Source organism: Coturnix japonica, chromosome 31 (genome assembly GCF_054131305.1).
Source record: "Coturnix japonica strain WE chromosome 31, WE-NBRP24, whole genome shotgun sequence".
Taxonomy (NCBI): Eukaryota; Metazoa; Chordata; class Aves; order Galliformes; family Phasianidae; genus Coturnix; species Coturnix japonica.
In genome coordinates this window covers 5,726,944-5,750,050 of record NC_140693.1, presented here as the reverse complement: position 1 = coordinate 5,750,050, position 23,107 = coordinate 5,726,944, and the positions used below count along the sequence as shown (strand labels likewise).

At 40.7% G+C, this 23,107-nt stretch overlaps 1 protein-coding gene across 1 annotated transcript in view; it reads left to right on the top strand.

The window, feature by feature from the left end:
* Positions 1-4,894: 4,894 nt before the first annotated feature.
* The window catches only part of LOC146755697 (AF4/FMR2 family member 4-like), a gene marked incomplete at its 5' end in the record, with an annotated part of 28,570 nt that continues 10,357 nt past the window's right edge, over positions 4,895-23,107 (top strand). Inside the window, 12 exons of the mRNA XM_085525369.1 lie at positions 4,895-5,689; positions 6,983-7,027; positions 7,952-8,038; positions 12,555-12,591; positions 14,312-14,360; positions 15,665-15,685; positions 16,238-16,292; positions 17,303-17,340; positions 17,680-17,842; positions 18,357-19,292; positions 19,973-20,061; positions 21,151-21,388. Coding sequence (XP_085381495.1) covers positions 4,895-5,689; positions 6,983-7,027; positions 7,952-8,038; positions 12,555-12,591; positions 14,312-14,360; positions 15,665-15,685; positions 16,238-16,292; positions 17,303-17,340; positions 17,680-17,842; positions 18,357-19,292; positions 19,973-20,061; positions 21,151-21,388 — 2,553 coding nt within the window. The remainder of the gene's footprint in view (positions 5,690-6,982; positions 7,028-7,951; positions 8,039-12,554; positions 12,592-14,311; positions 14,361-15,664; positions 15,686-16,237; positions 16,293-17,302; positions 17,341-17,679; positions 17,843-18,356; positions 19,293-19,972; positions 20,062-21,150; positions 21,389-23,107) is intronic.

Here is a 23,107-nt window from a genome sequence, read left to right as displayed (position 1 = left end):
TTATACAGCGTATCTAAAGAAAAATAACAAAGCATAGATGAAAAACACAACAACAAATAAACCATGAAGGATTTTAGGAAATAACACAGAATTAAAAAAAAATAATAATAACAATAAAAGCAAAGAAAAAATAATAAACCAAACAAAAGAAAAAAACTAAGACAAGGAAAAACAGAAAAAAACTTATAAAAAAAACAAAAAACAAAATACAAAAAACAAAAAACAAAAAAAAAAAACACGACATAGAAAACACCAAATAGGAAAGAAAACCATAGAGCTGCAAAGGAAAAAAAATAACACAGCAAAGCAAAGCACAGATGATAAAAAACAACAAGGAAAACACACCTCCCTGACATGACATCTTGTCTCCTGAGCAGGTCACAGTGTCCCTCACTCAGATGTAGAGCAGGGAGGAAGCTGAGACCCCATGTGTTCCTTGCTGCACACTCCCATCTAAAAGGTCCATATGCTCCTTGGGAAGCACAATGCCACCTGGGGAAAAGAGAAAGCAGGAACAGGACATGCAGGCGGCTTTCACCCAGCAGAAGGCCAGATCCTTCCGTCTGTTATCCGCTCCTCTTTTTAGTCCTAATAGGGCCCCGAGGATACAGAAATAGCAGTGCTTAGCAGAAGGACTCGGAGAAGGACCGGTAGAAACTGTCAGGAGGACAACTGGCATCGTGTGGACACAAACAGGCTGTTGGTGCAAGGAAGGAAACGGCACCTGAGCATTTCACCAAACAGGTTCCCTCCTTTCTGTCTTCCTGCAAAGATACAAGGATAAAAACCTCATTTCCTCTGAACAACAATTGGAAACAAGACCAGAAAATTATTCATTCAAAGGCACTTCTAGGAGATGTATAACAGAGTCCTTCCCAGTTACACGAGCTTACGCTGTGGCCTTTGGAGAAACAAGCTGCCTTTGTGGTCCTGAGGGTTCCTTTTTGTCATCTGTTGAGCACAGCAAGAGAGCTTTTCTTGTACAAATCTATGCCCTGTGTACCTTTCTCCATCCCAAAACCTAGAGTTGCGGTGCAGACACTGGATGCTGACCAGAGCAGTAAAAGAACAGAAGAGGGGAAAAGCAGATACAGGTAAGACACCTAAAGGAAAGGAAAAGAGCAGAAGAGAAGGAAGGATACGGTTAAGAACAAAGGACAGAAGATGGAAAGTGCTATAGAGGATTGGACTGGACATGAGCAGATCAGAGCTACACCAAGGTGTGGCTTCTCCCTGTGTCCCTGTCCACCACTGGCAACATCCCCCAATGACAGGGATGATGCTGCCCCAGCAGCTGATGGGGTTGTGGTCTGGGGTTACGTTCTATGCAGAGCCTCCACAACCTGCTACAGACCTCCAGTTCCCTGCCACTTCTTTTTTTCAGGTGTCTGCACACAAGGAACAGGTGTTCTCTATGCCCTGCATGCTGGTAATTAGTGTGGGCAATTACTGTGTGGGAATTGGGGGAAGGAAATTCAGGGGTGGGATAGTGAGGAGGAATTGGAGGGGGCTGGGAAATTGTTTGGGTGGGATTGTAGAGATCAGATATGACTGCTAGGATGGGGGATATTTGGTTGGAAATACTGTCATTTCTATTACTCATTGCTTTGTGTGATAAGTTATTAAATGCTTTATGTTCCCTCTGCTACATCTCTGCTTGCAGTCATTTGTGCAGTGACAAAGGTCCTCAGCTCTACATGCCCACCTCCAAGGTAGGATGGAGCACCACAGATGGCAGTGTTCCACAGCTGCCACCAGCAGCCCCAGCTCGTCCCTCCACACCTGAGGTGTGAGTGGCTGTGAGAGGAATGAATGTCTCTGTGGAAGTGCAGCTCATTCCTCCCCTCTGATGGGGGCAGAAGGCATCTGCATTTCCCTCATGGCTCTTATTTCCTGCGTTACTGTGGGAAATGAGCTGAGCCACTGTGCCTCCCTACTATGGCAAGCTCTGCAGCTCTGCCACTGTCTTTATACTCAGCTGTTCCTGTGTGTAATGCTCCACACTTGGACCCTGCAGAGCCCAAAGGCCTCCTTGGTTGCTGTTACTCACCTGGACATTGAGGGTGCTGTGTCTCCAGTCTGTACCTGCTTCCAGGTGGCACTTGCAAGACACTGCGAGTCCACCTGGTTGGAACTGCAGTCAACAAACACAAATGTGAAAGAAATAAGAAAGGATTCTTTCATTTCACAGGCTTTCATCTCCATTGAAAGATGTTCTGCTGTGCAGCACAGCTGGGAGCATTTCATATGTGCAAAAAAGGGGGATGGGCCCTGGCTGTGCCGGGCCCCCTTCCGGCCCAGGCCCCAAAGCAGCCCCGACTGTGCTGGGTTCCCCTCTCACCTGGGCCCTGCAGTGGCCTCAGCTGTGCCTGGTCCCCCTCTGCTCTGGGCCCTGAGCTGGCCCCAGCTGTGCCTGGTCCTCCTCCATCCTGGGCCTCAAGGCCCTGCCTCTGCCTGCTCCCCCTCTGCTCTGGGCCCTGAGCTGGCCCTAACTGTGCCAGGCCCCCCTCTGGCACAGGCCCTGCCTCAAGCCCCGCCCCCTGTGGGCAGCAGTGCTAGTGCCTGTTGGTTTTGCTCTCTTCCCTCTTCTTTCCCTGTTCTCTTCACAAATGCTTTCAGATCCCCCAGGATGACGTGCACTGACACTGCTGCCTTCTTCCTGCACAAACTTTCTGGGCAGCTCAGCTTTTTCTACAGAGCAGCGTGCCTTTGGAAGTGCTTGGAGGATGTAAACTAACAGCAAGAGAACACTGAGCTCTTCTGGGTCTTTCTAGACATGGCAAAGAGACAGGATAGTGTGCTCAGCCTTGAGTGGTTGCTTGTATGCAGAAATCACAGTTGTCAACATCTGTGCTGTTTTGCTGTAGGCAGTAGTGTGTGACAAGAAGCCTACAATTATCAATTTAGTGAACGTAATTAATTGTAACAGTTCCCCTTTCTTCTTCCCTTGACACTTGGGTTATGGAGTTCTCCTATGCTATGTGCCGGTGTAAATCTCTGAGCCACAGCACTGTTGCGTTTAGCAAAGCTCATGGCAACAGGCTTTGGCCAACCTCAGAGCTACGTAGATGATGATAAGATATCCAATGATAGGAGGGAAAATGAACAAGCTCCAAGGTAAGTGTTGTTTTTTCCTTCTAGTCAGCACGCCATCACTAAATCTTCCATGCTGTGACTTTTATCTTGATAGTGATGATCCCTTAACCTCACACCTTTAGCACAGCACTTTCTGTGGAGATTCCCACCAGTGACAAAGTATTAGTGCCGCTTTTCTGCCTGTTTCTTTTTTGTCTGTATTTTCCAGAATGTGGGTATTTCTTTCATTGCCCACAAACACTGCCCTATGCAGGAGGAGGCAGGGACAAGAGTCAGGAGCAAGGGCAGAATAGTTTCTCTGTTAGTGAATGGAATGCCAGTGTTTTCTGCATATGGACTTGCCATAGTGCTTCTTACAAGGCCTAACAGTGGGATGAAATGTGCCCTGAAGCAGGTGTGCTTGCAGGAAGGCAAAAGAGAATTGCAAATAATGCTAAGGGGTCACTTGGGATAGGAGGAGGGGAAACAGTTTCAGGCAGAAAGAGGGAAGATTGGCTTTGGATGGTGTCACGGGTTACTTAGATTTACCTGTGCCCGTGACAGGGGAAGCCACCCCCTGGGCCCCCCCCCCTGGGGCCCGGAAAGGAGGGGGAAAAGGGGAATGGGATAAAACAGCGGCAATCTAAGGAGGAAAAACTTATTTTACTAAATATGATATCGAAATACAAGATAACACAATATAATATAATTGAGGCTAACAAATCGAACGAAACAGAGAGAGAGAGTCCCCAAAAACCGAGAGGCCTACTGTGAACTCTAGGCGACACGGCTGGAACGCTTCCCACCCTCCGAGAAGTTCGAGAGAAGAAGGAGGGCACTCCAGCCTGGGAACGAGATTATATAGAGTCCTGGTCCCGTGACTTATCATTAACCCTGTTGTTCTCTGGGATATGTAGTCTTCTTCTGTGGACTGCACATTCAACAGAAGTATCCATACTTGACATGATGTTATGATGTGGAATACTGATAGTAAAATTACAAAATTACAAAACCATGACAAGGATAAATCTTCTTCACAGATACTTTGTTGGCCATATGAAATAAAATGAGAAAATGATAACTGGGCAAAGTTGCATTTAAATTTCATCAAAGATTTTAATAGAGTTGTTAGTTACTTCTTTGTTTGAAGCACACAGACAGACTACTTTTTAAGTTATCCAGCTTTTCAACATTTAAGAATTCATGATGAAAAGGAGAGAAAAAGGATTAATGAAAAGAAATAAAGATCAGAAACAGACTTTGAAAATAAATACCTTCCAATTTTCAGATAGTCAAATAGAGAAATAACTCAGTGGTGCTGTTGACCCTTATGGTGAGTTTCTGTCAGCAGAGGAAGTTGGGCAGCTTATCTGCCATCTTTCTGAGATGGTGTTGGTGTACACTGGTGCTGTTTTTATAACACTAAAAGGTTTAAGAATGTGGGGCATGATCTGTTCCTTACATGGCTCTGTTATTATGGATAACTATGGGCAGTCAGTTCATACTGGGAGCAACAGCTTCTCCCATAAAAGGGTGGGGAAGGTGGAAAACACCAGTGTGATTTTTCAGTAATTAGAGATCAGCATAAGAAAAGGATAAGTGCTACTGAAGTACATCTTTTCTTCATGCCACAGGGAGTGAAATTACTGCTTAAAGAACAAAACCTGGGAATTGGGAGCACTAACAAAAAAAGACTTGGATGTTAGCCATGATTTTAGCCTTAAAGTTTAGATTAATTACAATAGTTGTCAAGTCAATTAACCAAAAATGAAATTGTGTATTTTAAAGCTGTGTTTTGCATTTTCTTTAATGTTTTTCACAGACCAGCAAAGAAGACAAATTATCTAGTCGCATTCAGAGCATGCTTGGTAATTATGATGAAATGGATGATCTTATAGGAGATAGATCGCTACCAAAGCCTGTTGGAATTCCCAAACCTACCGTACCATCAACAGGAGATGAAAAATCAAACCAAAGTTTCTTCGGTGATCAGAGACATAATACTAGTTCACATCAGAGTAGCAAATGGACTCCTGTAGGACCAGCACCTAGCACTTCCTCGCAATCTCAGAAACGGTCCTCGGGTTTACAGAGCGGCCACAGCAGTCAGCGTGGCAGTGGCAATAACAGTAGCAGCAGTGGCCAGAGGCATGACTGTGACTCGTACAGTAGCAGCAGCAGTCGCAAAAAAAGCCAGCATGGATCGGAACACTCCAAATCCCGTTCTTCCAGCCCTGGGAAACCTCCTGCTGTTTCTTCATTAAGCTCCAGTCATTCGAGATCTCATGGAAGCGATCATCACAGCAAAGAACATCAACGCTCAAAATCTCCCCGGGATCCGGATGCCAACTGGGACTCCCCTTCACGTGTACCCTCATTTTCAAGTGGACAGCACTCTAACCAGTCTTTTCCACCTTCGCTCATGTCCAAGTCCAGTTCAATGTTACAGAAACCCACTGCTTATGTAAGGCCAATGGATGGACAGGAATCCATGGAACCAAAGTTATCCTCCAAACACTACAGTAGTCAGACTCACAGCAGCGGTGTGAATGAGCTGAAGCCTAGCAGCAAGGCACATCTAACCAAGCTGAAAATACCTTCTCAACCACTCGATGTAAGTTGTTATCTATTTACTGGATTCTTGAATGTCAGTCCCTTTGGGCTGGGATTTTCCAGCTTCTTTAAAATCCCAATAAACTTAGTTTATTGTAAATTTTATATTTTGTTAAGTAAAGCATCTTAAATTTCCACAGTGAAGGCCTGTATTTTCACTGGGAAATGCACAAATGCTTCTTCCATGTGGAGATTGTGGCTTTTGTTAAGCAAAGCCGATGAGATGTAGTGAGAAAGGCTAACCTAACCCAGACTAACAAGTTTTCCTAGAATATTTTAAATTATAGTCAGAAGTTGGTAAAATAGTAGGATACTCACAACTATTTTGACAACCTGTATGCGTGTATTGTCTTCTCTGGGAGCCATGTTGTCCTAGACAAGAGATCCTCTGCCTAACTCAGAATTTCATTTGAAGAATGTAATAATTTATAGATAGCCTCGCCTAAGCAAACTAAGGTAACCCCAAAGCACACCAAACTGAAAAAGGTTCAGACTTCTCATAAGGTGTGCTGAATACAGAATACTGTTGGGCACAGAAATTGACTGTAGCTCACATACAAGGAGAGTGCCTTAGTAATAAAATGTCATTGCATCTTGTACTGTTTGACAACCATTTGTTTCTGGAATTTCAATAAAGAGCAAAATAAGATCCAGGAAACAGATAAGGAGAGCTGAAAAATAAATTATTTCCATATTCTGGAAGACTTCACATGTTAACATTAGTGCAGTAAAATGTGCAGTAACTTTGCTTCCTTTCTGTTTGTAGTGTCAGGGATGCAAATGATTTATAGTTTCATAGTTATTGCTGTTTCTAGTTTCATGCTGTCATCTATGTTTTACTTGATAATGCATTTTGTCATTACTGCATATTCATGGTCATCCATTTGAGTTCAGATATTATCCAGTCGCGTCTTAACAGGAATGATTGAAAGCTATGATTTTTTTCCCCCTCTCACAGAAGTTTTTAGTGTCTCTGACTGCTTAAGATCACTTTAACTGTCAAATGAAAAGTAAGAGATTACTGTGGCAGTTTTATAGATCTGATGTATTTGCTTTTCATAACTGGATGTGACTCATCCTGTAAAAATCTGAATCTATCTGATATTAAAATTAATGTTGCTGAAAAGAATTAGCAAGATCTGTTTGTATCTCTATAGAGTCTAGATGAATCATGATAAGGACTGAAGTTTATTTTTAACTGCTTCATACCCCTGGGATCTTTTAAAGAAGGTCTGTTATAGGAGACATTAATCTCCTATTTGAGATTTTTGATTTTGAGAGTTTTGATTTCTAGGCATCAGCATCTGGTGATGTGAGCTGCGTGGATGAAATTCTAAAAGTAAGTTCTCTGGGCTTTGTTCATAACTTACTTGTTGAATACACAAACGTTTCTAAGGAGGTGGAAAGTGCTCTACAGTGGATTAGTACCTTTCAAATTGGTTTGACTGCAATTCATTACAGGAGGACTCCTCAATCAATCCTCTAAAGTAGGTAGACTGGGGAACACTGGAAGCAGAGCTGTGTGTGCTGGGCATAATCATCTCCTGGGTTTCCATGTTGAATTGCATTTCTTCTATCCCAGCCCTCTGCTATTATACCCAGAGTTAACCATTTCTTCCACCAAAGTAGAGTGTTTACATTCCAGTATCAGTTTAGATTATAATATTTTTTTTCTATCCAGCAGCACATCCTTCTTCTTCTACCTGTGTTATTTTCTCAAATCTTTTTATCCCTTGTGTGACCCTTGTTCATGTCTGCTGTCACAAAGGTGTCACTGGATGCCCTGTGAGCATTTGCATCACTGACTTGCTCTGATCTTCATTACTCCACGGTTATTGCAGATGCTCTGAGTGAACACAACACACTTTCTTTCTGGCTTCAAGCTTTTGATTTATCACTTTTCTCTTCAAACTTTCTGTGCTTCCCTTTTCCAGGTTTCTTCTTTTTACCCTTAGTCTCACATATGTTCTTCACAGCCTGAAGTAATCAGACTTTAGTTTCTGTTCGGGCAAATCAATTCCATTGATTTGTGCCTTTCTTGTTTGGTTGCTATGTCTTAACTATCTGTTCTCATGGGTAGAAATTCTTTTTATGCAAAATCTTCATTATACATTTGGGAAATGAAGATTTGAATATAAAGCTTAGTGAAGTATGAACAGTGAACTGCGAATTGAGAGGTGGTTGCTGTTCAAACCAGGATTGTAACTTGGAATCTTTGTGCTTTTGCTTTGCTAATAGCTGTTCTTTTTTGTTCTGGTTACAGGAGATGACCCATTCTTGGCCTCCTCCGCTGACTGCTATTCATACACCATGCAAAACTGAACCATCAAAATTTCCTTTTCCAACGAAGGTCAGTGTTGTGGTCAAGTACTGAATGCTGTTAAAAGAATAGATCCTGTTAGAGGTCAGGATTTTGGAACTCTTTTATATTGAGTTCTGTGTAGTTCTGTGTTTGTTTCCATACCTGGAATCTTTTTATCTTCACAACATTGTCGCATCTTCACAACAATGTTCTTACAAAGAATGTTGTTTTGCTTCCTCTGGTTTACACACACAGAGTGATTTGCAAAGACACATGTGGGGCAGCTTTCCTTTTTGTATTAAATTCTGTTTCATAAATTCAAGCCTTTTAAAGGTAACTGTGAAATTTTAAAATGCCATGGAGCCTTTTTCTTTGTAGGGGGAATACTTTGTACCATTGTGTACAGAAGCAAGTATTGCTTACCTCTATCTGGCAGGCAGTGGTAAATACTAAGAAATCTAAATGTACTTTTCTGCTTAAACTGAACTTTCCTCATAGTTTCGAAGTCCTCCCAGGGCTGGGTCTTGCACCCTCAGCAGCAGTGCTTTCAGTCACACTGGCACTGGTGATTGTTTGCCTTGAAAAGCTGCTCTGTAATCTGAAGTATTTTGTTGGCTGATGAGTGTGCAGGGGAGATAGTTGTGGGTTGCAACTTTAGCAAGTACAGTTTGGTTTGAGGCAGCTGACTAATATATGAAATCATGTTTTACTTCCTGTATCTACTGATTATCAGCAGTTGATTTAAGTTGAGAATAGAATTCTTCTCAAGACTCAACATATCTCTGAAATGGGTTGCTGATGTGGCCTAACGCTGTATTGCAGAAGTTATGGATGCCTTTTAAAACTTGCCTTCCTAATCATGAAGACTCCACTGTTCCTGGTTTTGAAGCACCATTTCACTGCTCTCTGTTTCCTGTTTGATCCAAGTTATTCCCCAAACCATTCAGTGAAATACTTTAAGATTTTCTCCCTGAGATCTCTAATTAAATGTTGTAACAGTTTTTGCTGTTACGTAAATGCTCTGTCGTCAACTTTCTAGTCCTCTTAACATGGGGATGTTTTTGAAATTACTTTCCCATTTGAAAATCAGCTTTAAACCCCCAAATAAACAAGTTGGATTACTCTTTAATAACAATCCAGTTTAAAAAGAAAGTTGTTCTGTAATTTAGATTGTTTGGCCACAAGTAAATGTTCTCATGAGTGCCTCATAGCAGTTATCTCAGGGTGGGAGAGATGTTGGAGCTGGTGATGTACCAGGAGAGCAGTGTGTGAATGGAGCTTTCCAAAAGGCTCCGACTACAACTCATGGTTGCTTTTTGGCCAAATGTTCCAGGCTGTGTGTTGTAAGTGCACATCCACCAAAGTGCCACAGGCTGACAGAAGGTTGGATGGTCCTGGTACTGTCGCTGCCTGGGTAGCCCAGAGCTATGGGCAGCTTTGGTGTCAGCAGCCTGTGTTGCCTACGTTCTTCTCTCAGTGGCTGTTTGATTCAGGGGGGGAAAGAAAGTGTGCAGAAATACAAAGGCCTTTGTGCTGCAGATAGGAACTGCATAATATTGCACAGCCTTGTTGACGTCTGAACACAAAAGGGAGGCTGTGTTTTTCTTTCTGAATCTGTCAACCTTGGATTCTGTTTCTTCACAAAGTTTGCGAAAAAATTCCATGTATGGCTACCCTGAGCCTTTCAACTTTCTGCCAGCCTATTTATTTTGTGTGCGTACATCTTAGCCATGGAACTTTGTCAAATTCTCTGTTTCCAAAGTCTGTAATTTCCTCTGCCTTCTCCCCTCTGTCATTCTTGGCAGTGGGATTTCTCCAAATTCCAGCAAGTTAGTGAGCCGTAGGCTTGTACAGCCTAGACCCGGAACAGAATTCAGAAGGCTGAACACAGCGCTGGTTTACTTGAATCAAGCCACACTGTTCTAGAAAATCTTATTCTCCTTAACTTTCTATTTATTTACAAGTTATATGCTGCAGCATCTCACAGCATTTCTCTTGTGTGCAGAAGTCTGGTACACTTTGCCTACATGTAGAAAATGAGGCTCGTTTTGGTGGATGGGTGGATTTTATGTCTAAGATTGCTGGCATAAGATCATTTTCCCTGTGTGCAGCAAGTGTTTGCAGGGACCCAAAATCCTGACTGGGGCCTGTCTGCATTACTATAAATATATCTTATAATTATCAGGAAGTCTTTGAATCAGAAGATAAAACTTCATGAAAATAGGTCATAAAAAGTTTTATGGGTGCTGTGAAAAACAGATTCCTGACTCTTGATAAAAATGTTATCCCATCACCTAACGCTCTGTAATTTCATCCTGTGTAAGTCTTTAAAGCCAGGGGTTCACAGTCAAAAAATGCAGAGCAGGAGGACTGGTGTGTTTGTAAAATATATTCAGAAATGCAGCTGTTTCTTATTGGATGGAATCTTTCCATCATAGAACAGGGAGTGTGATGTCACTGACAGCTGTTATGTCTGTGTACCTGAGCGGTGACCTGCAGACATCTCTGAAGAGGTGCACTGGTCTCTGGGTTTGCTCAGTGTCCCGTGCTGTAGTAGTTGTGAAGGCAGCAGTCAGTTGCGTCGATCCCTTGTGATCCTTGTGATCCAGAAACTTTATTCTGAGAATTAAAAGTGAGGTCTGACCTGGGTTGTCAGATATTAAATGGAAATGGATCCTATTCACCACAGCCAAACCAAAAATGGACAGGTAAGAATTATGTACCTGACTACCATTCTAATCACCATTTTGTGTCAGAGTCCAAGCAATGGTTTCTTACCTGTTGAAGTGTCTTCCACTTAACTTCAGCAATCTGCTGTGCTTTTGTGAAAAGCATTTCCATCCTTCAAAATGTTCTTAATTTCTTCTTTCTCAAGAAATTGGACTTGAAAAAATATATATTTCTGTTTATTTCTTTATTAATCTTTGAGTTTCTGAGAGACGTGTATTCAGAGGCAAAATAGATGGTGAGTTATTTGGAAGAAGTTGCACATTTAAGCATAACACCTCGTTAAAGTGCCCTTAACTGGAATACTGCCTTAGAAATAGGAAGCTGGCTGAGGTAAGCACTGAGGCAGACACTTTCTGTAGAATTTATGGTATGTACATTGATGAGAACAGTCCCAGTTACTCATCTTGTGCTCAGCACAGCGCAGTCGTTCTGCATATGTGGAATTTTGATTACTGTAGGGTCTTTTTTTTGGTTTTACCTACATTTTATCAGGTACTTTTATCAAGTATTTACCTACTTGTCTTAGTTGACAGGAAAAAGGAAACTGAGGAATCATGCTTGTACTCATTGAACCTGTGTGAAAGATAAGAATCAGTTTGTATTCTGAAGAGAGTACGGCTTTTGCTCTCTGTTGAAGTAAGAAGACTTCTGCAACTTGATCTTGACTTTGCAGTTTAACCATAGGTTGATTTTAATGTCTCTTCTTTCAGTCAGTAAAGATGAAGGGCATTGGGAACATCTTAAAGTTCCCTAAGAGGTTTTGTTTTTGAGAAAATTGCACTCTTTCTCCATTCCACTGACAATACTCATTCAAGTCATGATTTCAACTGCTGCCACTTTTGAAATAAAAATGTTAAAGGAAGTCAGATATATGTAAGTATGCCTTGCCATGTAGAGCTTTTGTGTGTTTATGAAGTTACAATTGGAAACTGCATTTATAAATTGCATCACGTCACTGAGCTGGCTGTTTGTGAAGACTGCTGTACAGCTGTGCCCCAAACCCCTGCAATTAACTGTCACAGAGTACATCTATCAGCTTGGTGAATTGACTCAAACATTCTCTGTTTTTATGCGTAAGGTCAGCAGTTGTCCTCATTTTAAAAGGAGGTCAGGAAGGTCCTATTTTAAAATGGCACACTAGCTTAGAAGTAGGTTTTCAGTAACACAATACTCTCTGATTATTTGTTTGTTTATTTATTTTTTAACATTTCAAGTGTTTGATAACGTACTGTGTTTCAGGAGGCAGAATTGGGTTTTCTGGAACAGGAATACAGAGATCTTACCAGTGCTAGAATTGGCGAGGCTCTGTCTTTCAAGGCTAGTTTCATAGACAGCAAATCCACTGTATATCGAGGCAGGTATTTATCACTGTCTGTTGGCTTTTATACAGCCAGGTTGCTCAGTTACATGAGGATTTGGATGAAGGTGAGAAAGGGAAGATAGGGTTTGCAGAAGTTGCACAGTTTCTGGAGATTCAGGTACTGTGTATGACAACTGCACGTGGCCCATCTTCCAAGCAAGCAAGCAGGGACAGATGGGTCAGTGGGACAGATGAGCTAAGGATGCCCTTCCCATGTACTCGCTGCTCTGTCACTGCTGGGGAAGGCAGCTTGGGCCCAGGAAAGGGCTCCCTGTTTCTGTTCGGTTGTTACCACTGGGTTTTGTTTTTAGCATGTTGGTTTTCTTTGGGAGTAGGTGTTGGTTTTGTTTTGTTGTTGTTTTTTAAAGGATATGTGCCATCCTTTAAAGTCAGAACAATAGCTTGATTATGGCATGATTTTTGAGATGTTAAAATTCCCTTTGAAAAAACTCCTGTGATCTTTTGTTCCCTTAGGAGTCTCAACAGTCCAGTTTTGGCACTGGAGAACAGAGTAAGTACATTAAACTTCCTTTCCTATGTGCAGTGTTTTTGTTACAACTGAGTATTCTTAGTACCCCTTAAGAAGTCAGGCCATTAGATCATGAGACCTCTCCAGGCTGGTAATGGAATGGGTTGCACGTAAAAATTGTCCGTATTTTCTCAAGACTTATGAAATAAACACTTGATTTTATTTGTGGCTTTTTGCTGAGAACTGGAAAGTTAATAACTGTTGTGTAACTCACTCATAACTTCTAGAAAAGGGGAAAAAAATAAAATTGTTTCTTTAAATTGTTGTTATTTTTTTAATTCTCGAAAAATAGGCTTCCTTGGTTGATATGATTGAAAATAGCTGAGTGTGAAAACACCCACAGAGAAAACCCCTGGGTATGCTGGAAAGCAACGAAGTTCATATTTTAATAGAAAAAGCACAATGCATTTTCTTCCTTTTTCTTGTCCACTTTCGCATTATGGATATGAAAATTGAAGAGAACTGCTCAAGAATTGTTAATATTCTTGAGTGTATTATCCCAGAATGTATTTCCAAAGTCTAGACAAATGCACCTTTTATTCCTATTTGACTGTGTCTTCATTTTGAATATTACTGAAATGAAGCATTTAACCAGGTAACACATCTGGCAAAAATGAATTAGATTTGTGCTGTTGCCTTCCAACAGTCTTACCAGTCCCTGTCAAAGTGATTAAACAGATTAAATAGTAAAAGCGGAATGGTTTATTCTTAGGTATTCACAAGCAGCTTAATCTAAACTCCTAATACAGTGGGGAATTAAGGAAACAAATTAAAACTTAATTCCATAAGGCTAGCCAATAGGTTACATTCTGGAAACAGCTGATCTTTAGGTATGTCATCAGGGAGGCCAAATAGATAAAAACACAGAACCATTTCTCAGCTCCATTTTCAGTTTTCTGTGACACTTCCAACAACCTCAGATATTGTTTCTGTTGTGCTATGTTTAGTAATTTACTAGAACTAAAGAACAGGGAAGGAAAAAGAAGACAAACCAAAAAGCAGATTATATCACAGTGTTCTAACTGTAGGGTTTGGTTTATGAGTTTGCTTTTTGGATTTAAAGACTTTTCATTCACTAAAAAGCTGCGTAGGAATGCTGAAACAGATTAAAAACTTGATTTAATTGATCTCCTCAGCATGTAGAGGGTAATAGAATAATTTTCATGGGAGGGTTTGGGCTCTAAGGTCCCTTAGATGCCATCCAGTTCCAAGCTTCCCCCCAGACCAAGCTGCCCAGGTCCCACCCAGCCTGGCTTCAGGGATGGAGCACCCACAGCTCTCTGGCAGCAGTGCCAGGGCTTCCCCACACTCTGACTAAAGAATTTCTTCCTAATATCTAAGCTAGACCTATCCTCTTTTACTTCAGGATTGTCACTTGTATCCTACCTTGATAGAAGCAGAAGTTTTTCACACCTTCAGAAACATATTAAGTGTGTGTTGGTTTAGACAGCAACGATTTAAAAAAGCCTTCTAGATTTTCTTGATTAAGGTCATTGCTTCTCTTGGCAGTCTGTCTCTGCTCCTCTCTCACTTGGTCAATGTGTGAGAGGCTGCACCTGACGTCAGCTGGTCCCTCTTTCTCCTGTTCACTCCGCCATTCTTGAGTTTGTTTGGCTAAGCCTGTTTAGTTCTGTCCACTTTGCAGTGACTGTTTTGCTGTCTGTGTTCAAAAGAGTACAGCGTTATTTCTTTTTCCTTCTAGAACGATATAATCCTTCATCAAAAACATCCAATGGCCATCAATCCAAATCGTAAGTAGCAGTTGAGAAAACATTTCTCACGTAACAGTCAACTTTTAAAAGATTCTGGAAGTAGCTGTTTCTTTACCAGAATGTGTCAGTTCTTGCACACTCTTTGTCATGCTTTACATTTAACTGACAGGAGAGGGAAAAAAAAGTTGATTTCAACCTATTTTCAGGAACAGTAGGGCAAATAATGGCACACCGGTGTAACAGGTGCACCTTCCTTCCATCCCCCTGCTTTCTTCTCAGCTGTAGGATACTGAGCAGGAGTTTGGCCCTAGGAATTGGCTGGTGAGCTGGAAGTGTATCAGTGTGTGAGAATGGGCAGGATGGGACAGGATTTACTAAACGTGCATTGCTAAGCTGTCAGCTGGAAGCAGCTTGTTGCAGTTGCACAAATAGGATGAGGAACTGTTCTGTTATTAGAGGAGACAGTAAATTAAGTTTGAGATCTAGTTAAGTTTGTACGAGTAGTTACTCATTCTCTTAAGTGACTGACAGGCATTTTTATTAGTTGCGTACACAGACCTAACATTATGCTTCATTAATCAGACATCAGAAAGAAAAAATAAAAAAGCAGCAGGAAGAATCTAACTGTCTTTTGCCCTATTCATACCTGAAAATTGATTACATTCTGTTTAAATACAATTTCCAAACAAAAAATGCCCATTCCACCTGATGGAATGTTTACTGAAAGCAACTGCAGATTCTGAAGGTATTCTAAGTTAGTATTTGTGATGCAGTTACGAAATGAAGTTTAGTTTTTCTGTTTACATTTTTAGTATTAATAAGATTAAAAAACAAATCATCTGTGAGAAAGAAATGGGAAATAATTGAAGAGTGGCTTGTTCATTTATTTATTTATTATAGACTATGTCAGTTCCTTAAAACATGAGGTTTCAGATGTTTATACACAGCCACTTCAATAAGTGGTAGCAGTAGGAGTTCATCATTTGGCTTTTCTTTTGTTATAGCAGTGTAGTCCTCTATGAAAGGGCTGTGCTGGTTCCAGAATGGGAGGGTGTAGGAAGGTGCAAGAACTGGAGTTAGCACTTCACATTAGTTAAAGTGAGGTGCATGGGAAGAGGGGTGAGGAGATGTTTGCTGTGTCAATAGAATTTCCGATAAAGCGATTGTGCTCTGTTAAGAAAGCGTTAAAAAGTGAGATAAATGCATCTTTTGATAAGGGTAGCAGCTGAAAATAGATGTCTAAGTAGATTCTCGAGGTTGCTGTTTCTTTTCAGATTATAAGTAGAACAGCTGTACTGTGAAATTGGGAAGCATTCTAATCCTTTCTTATCTTCTTTCTCCAGATGTGAATCGAACCAGACAGAGTAAGACGTTTTATTTTTGTAACGAAGGTGTTTTTAAATAAGCACAAATACCCCACTATGTTTTCTTTGTGTTCCTGTACTTTCAGTGTCATGAAATAGTATGTGTATGTATGACTACCCTAAATAGGAGCAATTATACCTTTGAAGAATAGTAGAAAATTTATGATGTCGAACAGTTGGGATTTTGCCACTAGACATGAAGCAATCACATTTCTTAATTCAATGGGAAACAGTATTCTTGTCCGTGGTGTGTAAGAGGTTGAACGCAGTTGTTTTAGCTCCACCTGCATTAGTAAAACGTGTCAGAATTCCTTTCTAAACTTTAAAGAACGAACAAAGGAATCAAAGCACTACAGCCCGTAGTTTTCTTTAAAGAATGACTTAACTTGCCATTCTTAGACATTAAATGTTTTAAATGGTAACTTGTGGATTTCACCCACACACCCAGCTCTGTAGCATAAACAGTAACTTGTTGGAATATAGAAGAGTGCTTTGAATGTAATTAAATTACATGGAAAAACTTGTCTCACTTTCTCCCTTTTACTTACTTAGTATGTTGAAAGATGACTTAAAACTTAGCAGTAGCGAAGACAGCGATGGAGAGCAGGTATGTTCACAAGATACCAAAGATTCAGTAGAATAAACCAAGTGTATTGATGGTTTGTTACATCAGCAATGTTCAGTAGTCCAACAGCAAACTGAACAGCTGAAGGAGAATTTGCAATTGAGGTACGAAAAACAATTAGCAAGTTTTCAAACAAACTTCAGGTACTCTAAAATGCAAATGTGAGGAAAATGATCTGGTTTTGTGAGAACAGTACTTTTTTTTTTACCTAGGGACTCATGCTTTGATGATTTCAAATGGTCTTTCTCTAAATGTGGAATGGAAACAGAGTCAGTTTCCTAACACACACAATGGGCTGCCACCTAAGGGAGAGCCCCTCATGTTCTGTGCTGGCTAAAGAGTGCATGGCACACAGATGTCCATGCAGCAGCTGTTCGGGATAAGAGCTGCTGTGTGTGTCTTTTACTCCCAGGTTGTTTCTGTAACTATAAGTCTAGCAGCTCCTTTATTTTTATCGTATCTTTTGCTCCTTGGCAATATTAACTCTGTGCATCTCCAGCCAGAGATGGTGTTCAGCCTGCTGAATTAAACATACCTCTTGAGTCTGTGCTACCCAGCAGAAGTCCATGCTGCTTTTTTTGCTGTTCTCAGTTCCGCTGTTTGTTATTTTTTCACATGGAAAACTTGAAAATGGTGCATTTAGTTGTTTAATTACTGGGACATAGAACATTTCTGGAATAGCACAGTAAAAATTTGTATCATCTGGTTCTAAAACATGGCATGGGGGAGTGGAGAAAATAGGAAATCTCAGAACTACTGTCAGAATATGGAGGGTTCTGAGATGACACGTTTGTGGTAAAAGCTTGGATAAAAGAACTGTGATTTATTTTTCCTTTTGTACAAGCCAAAGGCAGGCAAATTTAAACCTCTGTATTTCTGAATTAGAGCACTCTTCAGGCTAAGTATTTAGAATCTTTAAGACTTGATATCAATACTTTGCAGTGTAATTGCATATGCTTCTAGAAGCCTCATGCTCTTCTTCTTAATTGCAGGACTGTGATAAAACAGTTCCAAGGAGCACACCTGGAAGGTAGGCATTCCTTTACTTTCTATGCTGCAATCCAATGGTAGTGATGTTTGGTCCAGTCAGCGCTTCTGGCTTGATCTCGTTTCTAAAATCAGTGTTAGTTGTTTGTCTTTGATTAGACCAGAAGGTGATTAGAGTTTAATCAGTGGCCAACACATATTCTGCAAATATTATACTGACAACATTGTGAAGGGGGGAGGGGAACAAGGTGAATTGTGCTCAGTTGAACTCTTTAGCAAATGTTAGTTAAAATATTACATTTTATTCTTCCTAATGGAAGAACTTCCAGGATGCCTTTGCACTGAGTAATGTTTGTTTATTTTTCTTCCTTTTTGTTTTCAGTAGTTCTGAACCTTCACAACATAACAGTGAAGGAGCAGATAATTCAAGGGATGACTCAAGCAGCCACAGTGGGTCTGAAAGCAGTTCAGGATCTGACTCTGAAAGTGAAAGCAGTTCCAGTGATAGTGAAGCTAATGAACCATCACAGAGTGCATCCCCTGAGGTAGGATTTGTCACGCATTTGGGCTGTCATCAGGCATTAATCCTGAGTTTTAAAAGCAGAAAAAAATGAACATATTCTCGGTCTCTTTTTTTTTTTTTAACAAAAACTTGTCAAGTGTAGAATTATTTCCACATATTTCCACATATTCTTTTGCTAAAGTACCTGTAATTTGACATGATAACTATATTTTCTATAAGAACACATTTGTTATTTGAGGTGATTTTTACCATAGTTATCTGTTGGAGTGCAGAAGACATGGGAACAGTAGCTTAAAAACCAGTAGCTTTTAGTCTGGAATGCCATGGCAGCAAGTGCTTCCTGTGGACTGCAGTTCTTCTGATTGAAGGAAAAAGCAGACCTGCTATCTGTAGTTATATGCATTTTTCATTAGTTACTGACCTCAGATGCTCGAGTGCACCTCTTGCTTTGGCTTGCAGCACAGTAGGGCTGCAGAAAAGATGGAAGCCACGTGAAACACTGTATCTAACAGTGCTTTATTGAAATTTGTTTTTAGCCGGAGCCACCGCCAACAAACAAGTGGCAACTGGATAACTGGTTGAACAAAGTTAATTCACATAAAGTGTCACCAGCTTCTTCTGTGGACAGCAACATCCCATCCTCACAAGGCTACCAAAAAGAGGGACAGGATCAGGGAACAGGAAGTGGGTACGCTGATCAAAGCGGATCCAAGGACTCGATTTCTTCAACACCAGGGCGAGATTCCAAACCCACCCAAAAGGGCTCAGAGAGCAGTCGTGGCACGCAGAAATCACCTGCCCAGAGTGACAGCTCAACACAGAGGAGGACCGTGGGTAAAAAGCAGCCCAAGAAAGCAGAAAAGACATCTGTTGAAGAGCCTAGAGGAGGTCTTAAAATAGAAAGTGAAACCCCAGTAGACATGGCAACAAACATACCTTCAAACAGGCATAAGGCAGCCACTAAAGGTTCCAGAAAACCTAATATAAAGAAAGAGCCCAAATCTTCCCCTCGGCCTACAACAGAGAAAAAGAAATACAAGGCTTCAAGCAAATCTGCCCAGAAATCCAGGGAATTCATAGAAACAGATACCTCATCCTCTGATTCAGATGAAAATGAAAGCCTGCCTCCTTCATCACAAACACCCAAATACTCCGAGAGCAATAGGACTCCTGTTAAATCTTCCATGGAGGAGGATGACAGCTTTTTTCGGCAAAGAATGTTCTCTCCTATGGAAGAGAAAGAGCTTCTTTCACCACTCAGCGATCCTGATGAAAGGTACCCACTTATTGTGAAGTGGGTACCTTCACAAAATGGATACCTGAGCCTCTTATCAAGAATACCAGGGAAGCCTTACAAGGATGCTGATGTGCCCAAAGTGGAAAAGAAAAATGTGCCAGAGAAGCATGCAAGAGAATCTCAGAAGCAGCCTTCTGATAAGAGTTCCACAAAAGGCAAAAGGAAACATAAACAGGTAACAGTATCGTAAATAAAATCTTGCCTGTTATCTTAGCCTTTTAGTATCTTGCTAAAGGGGTTAAGCATATGGCCCAGTAACCAATGTCATACCTCACTGCAGTGGCTCAGTAATTTAGGAGATTACTTTGCCTACCTATTCTATGTAGAATAAATTGATCCTTCCTGTGCCGTTGTAATAGGGAATATTGGAGTTTTCATTCATGAAAGGCAGAGGGTTGTACCTTTAGATGTGTTAGCACTGTAGCTTGCATTCCTGGAGGTAGCACAGATTGTGTATCCTCTTAAACTCTTCAACTTTAGGATTAGGTTTATATAAAAATCTGGTCTTCGACATCTCTTACAGACTCCATGGGTTTTACAGTTCCTGGCATTCATAAGACACCTGTGTTTGACTCCCCAGCATAAAATCTGATTTCGTACCAAAGCCTTTGGCAGATTTTTGTTATTTCATAGTGATATGCGTGTTATAAAATGAACAACTTGAGACTGCCACTTTTCAAATATATGATACAAGGTAGTTGCTTCAGGGGATGTTTCTGTAGCCTGTACAGGTATTATTCTGTACGCTGCAAGACGCCCACTGAATTAAATCCGTTAAATGTGAAAAATTACTGTCTTCGTGAAGCTGTAAATGTAGACATTTATCTGGATGTGTTTCTTGTTTGCTGTATTCAGAATGAGGATGAAAACAGAGCCAGTGAAAGCAAGAAAACAAAACTGGAAGAAAAAGCTCCATCAGGACACAAGACTTCTAGCAGTAGGGAGTGAGTATCTTGCCTGTCTTTTCAGCACTGAAGGCTCAGAGTGATCAAGGAGAAGACTCATGCCTGTATCCATCTCTCCCTTACCTTCTTCTCCTTCCTCCACAACAAAATGTCTCCTTACTAATCAGTGGGTAATATTTCATGGTTTCTGATTCTTCAGTTTGAAGTTTCCATTAGTTGTTGGTGGAAATTCATATCCATAACTGAAAATATTGACTAGGTAAACCCTACTATGAAGGGTTCACCTTTTTCAGATCAAACAACAGACAGCTGGTATAATTACATCATGGAAAAAAAATTCTCTACAGCGAATATTTGTTGAATTACTGATGTGTGAGAAGCTGCAGCTTCTGGCTACAGATGCTAGAAGTCTTTCTGAGTTAAATGCCTTCTTTGTTTCTGTTAAGAAATGTAGAAAAAATGGATGCTCGTCTGTCATGTTTTTTTTCCTTTAGTCCTGATATTTTGTTTTGTTGCTGGTGTGATTTTCTGAAGGGCACTTGGTTAAATGCAACAAGATGGTTTTTCAAAAACTTCATGTAAATAGTTATTTTGTGTACTGTTCTCTGTGAAAAGGGATGCCAGAATTAGCAACTGGAATCCTCAGCAGACAAGGTAAGACTGTACCAAAAGGCCAATGGCTTCTAGAGAACAGTTATCTGGGCCATCTTTTTTCTGAGCTGTTAGGCTGACTTGTCTGCATTAGACAGACTGGCGCTAATGCTGGCATTCATTTCTAACATTACAAGTGTTTAGGGTGTTTTTAAGAACTGTTGAGGGATGTGGTTTTATGGTTAGAACTTGCCTTCTGCGTTTTCAGGTCAGAACAGATAAAGTGGTGAAAACTAGTTTAATCAGGCTTCGTAACGTTTAGTTACTGTGGTGATAATTTGCTTCCTCTGAATCTGTCTTGCTATGTTTAACATTAAAAATCTTGTTTTATTATTTTTTTTTGGGGGGGGGAAGGGAGAGGGAAAAGGCTTAAATGGGGGAAGGGTGTGGAGAGAAAAAAAGAAGTGATGCTGGATTTTTGTTTTATTTCTATTTTGAAAAGTAAAAAACAAAACTGAATGTATTCATTTTGTCCAGGTCTTTAAAACCAAGTGCTGTTAAAGAGAAGGATTTACTGCCATCTCCTGCTGCCCCAGTCCTTCAGAAGGATTCCAAACAAGAGCACGGGTCCCGGAAGAGGACAGCCAGTCAGTCATCATCCTTGAAGTCCAGCAGCAATGTTAGTAAGGACAGCAGCAGTGGCAGTAAAAGCTGCTCATCTTCTAAACAGAGGAAGATAGAGGGAAAAGGTTCTGGCAGTGCTAAAGAAACAAAGGTAAAAGGCTTGTTCTGTGAATGCCTTGAACTTATTTCTTGGCTTTGCATTTTGACGTGCAGTGTCATCTAAATAATTTGCAGTTGTTGAAATGTAATTAGTTTCAGATTTGCCTTGTTTCGTACCATGGTGCTTAGACTCTAAATTGGAAAATAACTTAGGAGAGATTGTCGAATGCTAATGTTTATTCCTACCAAATATTTATGTTAATTACTAAAGTGCATTTAGTCATCTTTTGATGACAGATGCTGCGTATTTGCTGTTTAATTTGTTAATGAGAAATATCACTACAGATCTGCTCACACTGAATGAATAATGAGGTTACTCTTATGTCGCTGGAGCAAGTACAGATCTTGTCCTCGTTTTAAGGAGAACAGGAGCTGGGTCCGTGCACAGTGCTGAGATACAAAGCTGTGGCTCTCATTTTTCACCCTAGGATTCTAGAAAGGTTCATCTGATTCCAGATCAGGATGGTACAGAGCTCTCTGTGGTTAGAGTAGAGAAAACACTGTGGAAAAGGTGATGCAGAAAGTGTTTTTTAAGCAACTTAGATTAAGAACATATGTAGTTGAAGGGTTTCAAAAACATTATAAGATGATGATAGTGTAAGGTCATGATATGTAATGTGCTTTTTCATTAGTATATAAATGTGTATTACTGGACAGGAGTAAACTTGTGAGCACATCTGGGTATCTTCATAGAGTAATTTCTGTTGTATAACCAGATTTGAGTGCAATATGTTCAAGTTGGAGGGATTTCACCTTTATCTTTGGGATTCCAAATGTACCATTTCTCCTTGATTGCTCTGAAGTGTTCAGGAAGGGTAATTGATTTGGGGAGGAGTGAAGCAGCAAATTGCCATCGGCAGTGGCAGAAAGTAGCTTAGTCATTAGGGTGGAGTCCATGCAATATTTAAACTGGGAGACCTGCTGGATTAATTTACATGCCATTACTGTGAAATTTTAGAAACCTGGGAAGGTTGTGTGCATCGGTGTCTGCACTTACAGGAAGCCTGTAGATAGCAGATTTGCATCATAGACTGCTGCTCTGGCCTTTCCTTATTCATCAGCATAGAACTGTCCCTAAACCAGCTGTTAACTTGTTTGATGTTTTTCTTTTCATACTTTGGAAATGCTGCATTTCCCTGCATGTTTTGGTGGTGTTTTATGTTACACTGGTAGTTAGGGCATTGCTGTGCAAGTGCAGTGCCTCGCAACTTTGAGATCCTTCTGATTAGCAAGGATCTGATAAAGGCAGGTTATTAAATACTCTGTGTAATTGGCCTTTGGTCACGATGACTCCAAAGAACTGAAAGCACACCGAAGCTGGGAAATTGCCTTATGCTGTTGATCTAGTGAGAAGAGATTCACTTAGAATTCACAAGATGTTTTGATGTCCCTTCTTTAGCCTGAAGTGTCACATTGAGCCATGTAAAATTAAGGGGAGCAAGGGCAGCATGTTGTGAAGACAGCTGTTATTTCTCCTTGAAGTTGGTGTTTCTGAAATACTAATCTTTTCTACCCAGAGACATTCAGTAGTTTATTGTTGAAAGACATGAGAAGTCATAGAAGTATATATAGCCTCTTTGTTCAGAGTGGAAAATCATGATTTAGCAATAAGGGAGATCTCCTAGTGTAGTAGGGCTCAGCTTAATTATAGCCTCTGTGTCATCCCCTGTGCCAGCATGAGATGAAAGCCTCAGGGAAACTGTGTTATTGT